Below are 7,909 nucleotides of genomic sequence, written 5' to 3'. Positions count from 1 at the left end.
CCGGCATCGTCTGCCATGCCCTCAACCTCCTGCGAGGCAACCTCTTGTGCGGCGCTGCCTGAACCGCCCCCACTAGACGAGTATTGACCACCCGCCGTGTGCTTCGTGCGCTTCGAGGTCAAGCCCGAGCTGGACCGGACACCGCCGGCCTACCTTTCCTCGTCTTTGACGGCCTCTCAAACATCAACATGTCTGAATTCTTTGCCGGTGTCTTCGAAATAGACTCGCAAAGCCGATCTCAGAATGTCGGCTCCCGTGGCTCCGCTTTGGTAATGAGCCGCTTTGTTCTTGTAGATGCCGCAGAATTTTTTGACCTCTCTGTCGACTAGGTCAAAGTGAGCGCGGAGCATCTTCAATGAGCGGCGGCGGGACCCCATCGGCTTAATATCGTTGTAGGCCTCGGTGACCTTTTCCCAGAAGCACTTCCGGGTTTGTTGATTCCCGATGATGGGATCGTACGAGACGTTGATCCAGGCGTTGTACACAGCCATCGTGTCCTTGTGGCTGTACGGATGCCGACCTACATCCTCCTCCTCCTCGGCCGCCTCTGCCTCTTCCTCCACCACCCTGGAGCTTCCACCACCTCGTCCTCCTTCCGGAGTGGGTTCATCCGGATAATCCTCCCGAATTTGGGATAATCCCTGCGAACTCCTCGGGGCGGAGGGACGAGCGTATGCATCAACATCAAAATGGGGTGGTTGGTACCCCGCCGGCGTTGACGAGCCTTGGGTGCCCGGCGTCGACGAATCGGAGCCGGAACCACCCAAGACATTGTACATGCACCCCTAGTCGCCAAACGCATTGATGTCAAACTCGCCGGAGCCGCCACCGCCATAGTTGCCGTCGCCGGACATTTTGTGATGACAATTGGATAGGTTAGATGAAAATTGGAGAGGAAATGGAGATGATTTGGGAAGAATAGATGTGTATTGTGTGTGAAATGAAGATGAAATAGAAATATTTATAGAGTAAAAAACTAAATAAAAAAAGGAAAACGGTCGAAAAACGGTAATATTACCATTTTCGATTTTTATTTTAATTTTTTTATTAAATTTGATTTTTTAAAAAAAAAAATGATTTTTTGCATCAGCGTGACGAAGCCCACTCGCGGACATGGCGCCGGAGCGCGCCACGTCTCGCGAGCGCGTGGCGAGACAGCCCGCGATCCGTCTCGGTGGGACAGGCGTCTCGGCGAGACCGGGACGAGACGGGACGCTGCAACGTGTCTCGCCGCCGTCTCGTCTCGGCGGGAAGAGATACGAGCCACCCGCGGGACGCGTTGCGGGTGGCCTTACTACCTTCTATTCCACTGCTACAAATTTGTATCTTTTCTTCCTCAAACAAGTAGCTAATGCAGACCACCAACAACACATCGCTACAGCTATGAAATTATCCTTGGGTAAGTTTGCTTCTTAAGAAATGCAATTCTTAGTATCAGTGCTTTTATGCTGTCAAATTATCATTGATTAAGGAAGATATGGAAATTTTTCCTAGACAAATCAATAAATATCACCCGAAATTCATTCTATATCTGGATCTATTCTCTACTGATCATGGGTAAAAGGTGTCTTTATTTTTACCTTGCTGATTATCAATGAATAAAATGTTACTAGAAAGAATTTAGTTTATCTTGTATAGAGTTTGTCGATTTGTGCAGATTTTGTTGGCTTTACGCATTGCACTGTCTTTATGATGTATCATCCCAATAATATAAAAGTTTAAAGTGTGCTCATTATTTAGATCGAATAAGCAAGAATCAAAGATAAATGGTACTCCCTCCGTTTCTCTATAGTTGAGTCATTTTTTCATTTCGGGAAGTTCCTCCATAGTTGAGTCATCTCTAAAAATGGAAAAAATCAGCATATTTAATGGTGATTTAGCTGGTTTAATTAACACCCCTTATCACAGTTAATAAAGTTAATTACACACTTAAAAAAACTATCTCCAACCCTAATTCCCTTATCACACGCCGCATTCCCTATCTCTCTCTAAACAAAAAATGCTCCCCCTTCTCTCTTCTTCATCTCCTTCATCTGCTAACCTTAGATCTAAAATTCGTCGCCCCCTCTGAAATTCGAACACCGAATCAAGGTTCCGCCCTCCTCTTCTCACTCACAACGTCGATTGTACTCTTCTCTCTCAACTCATACGTCGTCTATTCTCTCATTTCGCCGACCACAAACAATGCACCGCTCGCACATCGCCAACGCCGACGATCGGAGACAGCCACGCAGCCCCCTCGCCGATGGAGACGACTGGATTAACCCTCGCATCATTCGTATTCCAGCAGCGTCGCGTGGTAGAGGGCGTATTTCGGCTACTTCTCGGGGAAGAGGTCGTATTTCGGCCAGTTCCTGGGGTAGAGGTCGTATTTCGGCTAGTTCCCGTCGTAGATCTCGAGAATCAGCCCGAGATTATGAAGTGTTAATTCACCATCTATGGTCGTACATCTGCCGTTCCTCCATAGGTGAGCCCGCCGGCAGCATAGGCGACTCTCCCCCGACTGGAGGCGTAATTGGCGGTGAAGGCGGCGCCACCCCGACCAGATACGTTGCTGGCGGTGAAGGCGGCGCCTCCCTGACTGGAGGCCTAGCTAGTGATGAAGGTGATGCCACCTTAATGTCGGATGAAGAATTTATAAGGAGATGTGTCGTCACTGAGGCTGGCAAGGCGTTGTGGGAGAAATGCAAGGTTGGCGGTGAAGGCGATGCCACCTTAATGTCGGATGAAGAGTTTGTAAGGAGATATGTCGTCACCGAGGCTAGAAAGACGTTGTGGGAGAAATGCAAGGCTAAGGGAGATGAAGGCACTCTGGGGTGAAAATTGCTTGGATCCGTGATATGGGTGAGATCTTTCTATATGCTTCATTTCTCAGAATTGATTGTCAATTGTGATATGTGATCTGTGATTGCTGTAGTATGGGTTGTTAGTGAGCGTCATTGTTGATGGTGGATGTTTTTGTTTGTGATGGTGTTGATGATGTAGTGAATTTGGATGGTGATGGTGGAATTTGGTTGGTGATGTTGTCAATTTGGTTGGTGATGTTGTGAATTTCTATTTCTGAATTGTCATTGTTGCATCATTCACAACCTTAACACAAAATGCATCATTGTTGCAAAATGTACAGGTTTTACAAAATACAAAATGCATCACTGTTGCACATTTACATCCTTTTAAAAACACAAGATGCATCATTGTTGCATAGTGACAGCCAATTCAAAACACAAAAAACTAGCATGATATGTGCATTCATGTTCCTTCAATAAATGCATCATTCATGCACATTGACAGTCTATCCAAGAAACACAAAAGTTTCTTCTATACCTTTATAATCCCAAGGCTTTGGAAATTGTCTCCAATCCTTGGTTGTTCCCCTAGTCCCGCAGATAAGCAATTGCTTACGTAACCTGCTCCACTGGAACTTCTAGATTCAGTGGAAGTTGATTTGTCCTCCTTAAATGTGTTTTCCCCATGTGGGGCAGCTTGTAGCTGTTCTGACCCTGGACTTTCATAATTTCCATATAACAGCCTTGAAGACTTAGGAAAACATTATCCAAAGTCTCTGGTTGTAATTCATGGAATGATTTCTCAACCGCATTGACTAAATCATCCACATTCTTGCATGCAGTCTGAACCAACCCAAATCATTCACATTAGTGTTTGGTGAGTTAGGTGGTTGTTGCATAATTGATATTGAGAAACCACTTTGTTGTGCAGCTTCTCTGAAAACTGGATCATTGTCTTTGATGTGTGGTCTGCGTTATCTTGTTGTATCTTGAGAACTTTAGTTGCCCCATCTGGCCACTTGGCTATGATGGCAGGTAATATCTGTTCTCAATAATGTGGCATGCATAAAATCATCATTTGCACAACATTACACCATGAATTAACAGTATGTCATGAGAAGGTAGGCACATTGGTATGTAATGGCTGATGTGCAGAAATTAAATGCATTAAAGAGATGCAAACATTACCTTATTGATCAAGCAATCCCTCCCCACATCTTTTGTGATACTCTCTATGGGTTTTGTCTCCATAGTGCCTGCCTGCCTGTTTTTACTTGACCTCTTGGCTGCAACGTGTTTGGTAAAAAGAAAAATTCCAATTTTTCCATCAAACAAGACTTCACCATGAACACCAAACAATGGCCTACAAACTGCACACATGAACATTATTTTTTATATGAACTTCTTATTTTTACATGTTCTATGAGGTTCTTGCTCTCCTGGAGCAAGATAGAATCTTTGAGCTCCTTTAGTCATGTAGAACCACTTTTCATCAATATGTGTGGTGTTGTGCATATTCCTGAACCTGATCTTGTTCAAGATTCTGTCAAGTTCTAATGATTCAACTGTGAATCTCAGTCGCAACAGCTTGTTTGCAGCTATTAGGTTGGGCTTAATGGCTGATGTGTGTGGTATAATCAGGCCATCCTTAACCCACCTCCATACTGTTGTTTTTGAACAACCTAAACCCATTGCCACACTCAAGAGGTTGCACCTTTTGGAGAAATGCATACTCTTGAATAGATCAACATCCAGATGCAGCCTTTTGGGGTAAGGCCTCACTTTTTTTACACTTACCAATTGAACTGATGTTCCTCTTTGTTGTTGTTTCTTTGCAGCATTGCACCATCTTGTACAGGTTTGCCGGGAGATTGTAAACTTCAGTTGTGCCTCCTTTAAGTGTGTCACGAGGAGGTACACCGCCCACGCACCTTCCGATGATGAATTGAACCACTTGGTTCTTGAATTCTGAGGAATACTCTTGGTGCCCCATTTATGAGCATTTAAAAGACTTCAACAGCCAAGGAAAGCATTTACTCCATTTGGTGGTTGAGATTTTTAATGTTTGGAGTTGGTGGAGGAGTATTTATAGCACTAAGTAGAAAGTGGCGCCAGATTTCCCCCTCTAAAATTTTTTGTCAATTTCATGTAATGTTACAGCCACTTTTAGTTCAATGAAATGTGAAGTGGCGCCAAATTTCATGTAATTCCCCCTCTATAAATTTCATGTACTGTTACAACCACATTTGAATCAATAAAAAAGACTTTTCATTCTACTCTAAGTCTCTAACATATGTATTCTCGGCTTTCTCTCTCTCTTAAATTCAAAATTTAATTTTTAAGATTTGATTAATTAACAAATGATTAAACAATTTATAAAATTAAATTTGTAACACAAATTGTGTTTACTTTAAATAAAAAGTTCAAATCAAAAATGAAATTCAAATTCAAAAAGTCCAACTACTTTTTCTACTTTATTACCTAACTAATTAATCCACTAAACATCTTTTTTTAGACTCCGTGCCCAAAAGTTCCGTCTCAATTGTAGAGGAACGGAGGGAGTACAAACTTACTGGTAGTATTTTTGATATTGATCAATATTCCCAATCTTTCTCTCTATAGAATCATTAGAAGCTATTGTTTCAAATTGGTGCATATATATAGTGCAGTATCACACTCAGTCCCTGTAATACAAAAAACTAATTTTTAAAGATGTATTAACAATAATGATGAAGCTTTTTATATAATTGATACCGTAATTAGGTATGCTATCTCCAATCAATTGTGGTAATTCTGCATTAAATAAAAAATTCAATCAATAATTAACTGTTAAAACTTAACTCTTGTAATCTTCCTAATCAATATAGTTAACCATTGAAACTTATCACTTGTAGTTTGTTTGTAGTGTTTGTAGCTTGATGTCACTAACTCAGCAGTACATAAATTACAACATTAAATCTATTATGCTGAATAGAAATAATCTCACGTTTTGTACTTGTTGGTGGAAAATGATATTAAACTGCGATACAAAAATACATTAACCGGGCAATACAACCCAATGAAGAATGGAGAAATTAAACGGAATAAATTGAATTGAAATTACAAAGAAGAATTCGAAACAATAAACCGTAAAGATGTAAGCCGAGTCGAGGAGTTCTCTTTCCGCAAGACGAGATACGCACCGGTAGTGCTCTCGGTTTGGCGTGTCGTCCCCAAAGATAAAATGGCTTCGTCTTGTTCGTTGCAGCACCGCACACGGAACAAGCTCCGGCGAACTAGATGATGGCGAGGACAGAGCTTAGACGGGAAGACAATGCAGAGACAGGGAGAGAGCTATGCAAATGTGTTGTGTGTCTAATTATTTGCAATGCATGAAGTGACTGCCTATTTATAGGCCAAGTCCACCCGCAGGAGCTTTGATGGAGTCAACAGCCATCATGTGTGTCATGATGGTTTGACTGTAACCACCGGGGGTTACTGACTAGTGCACTAGCCAGTGGGAGCTGAAGAGACACGACGCACCTGGACATGCTACATAACGGGATACACCATGGACCGTCGGGGTCTATCGGGGACCTTTCGTCTCCCGTTATGCGTCGGGGTCCAGCGGGGACCTTTTGACTCCCGTTGTGAGTCGGGGTCCAGCGGGGACCTTTTGTCTCCTGTTGTGCATCGGGGTCCAGCGGGAACGTTTTGTCTCCTGTCATGCGTCGGGGTCCAGCGGGACCATGACGTGGACTAAGACCCGTCGGGGATAGCGTGGAGTTTGGGGTGGTCTAAAAAGAACAAGCGGGGCTCGAACCACGCTTCAACGACTAGCTCCAAAGAACAGCCTAAAGACAACCCAAAGACCAATTGCCAAGGCACAAGGCACAAGGCACCCGGCACCCGGTGCACGGGGCACGGTTCATGGTGCACCGTGCGCGGCTCGCGGACGGGCAACGGCGGTGCGCGTGTGGGCTCTGTCACCCGTCTTATTCCACGATAATTATTACACATAATAATTCATCTAATTAAATACTTCATCAAAGAAGTTTATCATCCCCGATGTGGGATAATTAATCCCTTAGTCTCTTCACAGAGCTCATTTCTAGCTTTATTGTGACAACTTTAATATATTATTTCTCACTCAGCGGCAATCGGATTTGAGAAAATTAATATACTACGGTCATCTACTCGGAATGTAGATCGACGCTATTACATTTACTTTCATAAAATTAAATGTCTTTTACCATTTATTATTAGTCAAAAATCATTTGACCAAACACGATTCCAACAATCCCCCACATGAGTGGAAATTGCCAAATGCATATGTATGCAGACACAAGCTCAACCCTCAAGAGGTATGTAAGCATAAGCATTGGTAGTTTTTAGCTTTGAACCATCCATAGTCATCGGATACACAGGCGGACTAGTAGCGCGATGCTTTAAACTATTCCTCCACGGCGTTCACCGAGACAATGATGTTAACACTTAAACACCTCAACCTCATCCGTTCTCACATTTTGTGTCCATTTCAGGCCTTGGACACCACTTTGGATTCATAAGTGTATTGTTTGAAGCTGCCCCACTTCACGCTTACATAGGTGATTCCTCGTTAAGTATCTTGCCATACTTAGTCTCCTTGAGAACTTCATCTCAACGAGATCCTTTAGGATCATTAAAAGTCATAGACTTAACCTCACCACTAGGCAACTTTTTTTCAACACTCTATTGCTCTCTAGGGAATAGATATAGATGAGTGTTTCACACGAACTCTCATAGCTTAGTTTTCCCATTGAACCAAGTTCTTGGGATCTCCAGTAATCATGGTTGGGTTACCACTATGACAATTCTTTAGTTTGTGGATTTCAAACTCATTCCCTCTAGCAATTTATTCATTTGATCACGATTTAACCCTTTGGTTAGCGGATCCGCTAGATTATCCAATGACTTTACGTAGTCAATTGTAATCACCCATGCTATGATCAAATGTCTCACGTTATTATGTCGTCGACGAATGTGTCGAGACTTACCATTGTACAAGCCACTGTTTTCCCTCCCAATAGCGGCTTGGCTATCACAGTGAAAGCACGGGCTTTGACCAACATGGAATATCTTCAAGGATGTTTTTTAAGTCATTC

The 7,909-nt window shown here is 42.9% G+C and overlaps 1 protein-coding gene across 1 annotated transcript; it reads right to left on the bottom strand.

The window, feature by feature from the left end:
- Positions 1-3,398: 3,398 nt before the first annotated feature.
- LOC121811115 lies at positions 3,399-4,779 on the bottom strand. The gene is made up of 5 exons (XM_042211946.1): positions 4,584-4,779; positions 4,202-4,468; positions 3,975-4,156; positions 3,703-3,828; positions 3,399-3,629 (listed from the first exon to the last, which is right to left on the bottom strand). The coding sequence occupies exons 1-5, from the start codon at positions 4,777-4,779 to the stop codon at positions 3,399-3,401; spliced, it is 1,002 nt and encodes a 333-aa protein (XP_042067880.1).
- Positions 4,780-7,909: the final 3,130 nt, after the last annotated feature.

Source organism: Salvia splendens, chromosome 1, assembly GCF_004379255.2.
Source record: "Salvia splendens isolate huo1 chromosome 1, SspV2, whole genome shotgun sequence".
NCBI lineage: Eukaryota > Viridiplantae > Streptophyta > Magnoliopsida > Lamiales > Lamiaceae > Salvia > Salvia splendens.
This window is presented reverse-complemented; position numbering and strand designations above follow the sequence as displayed.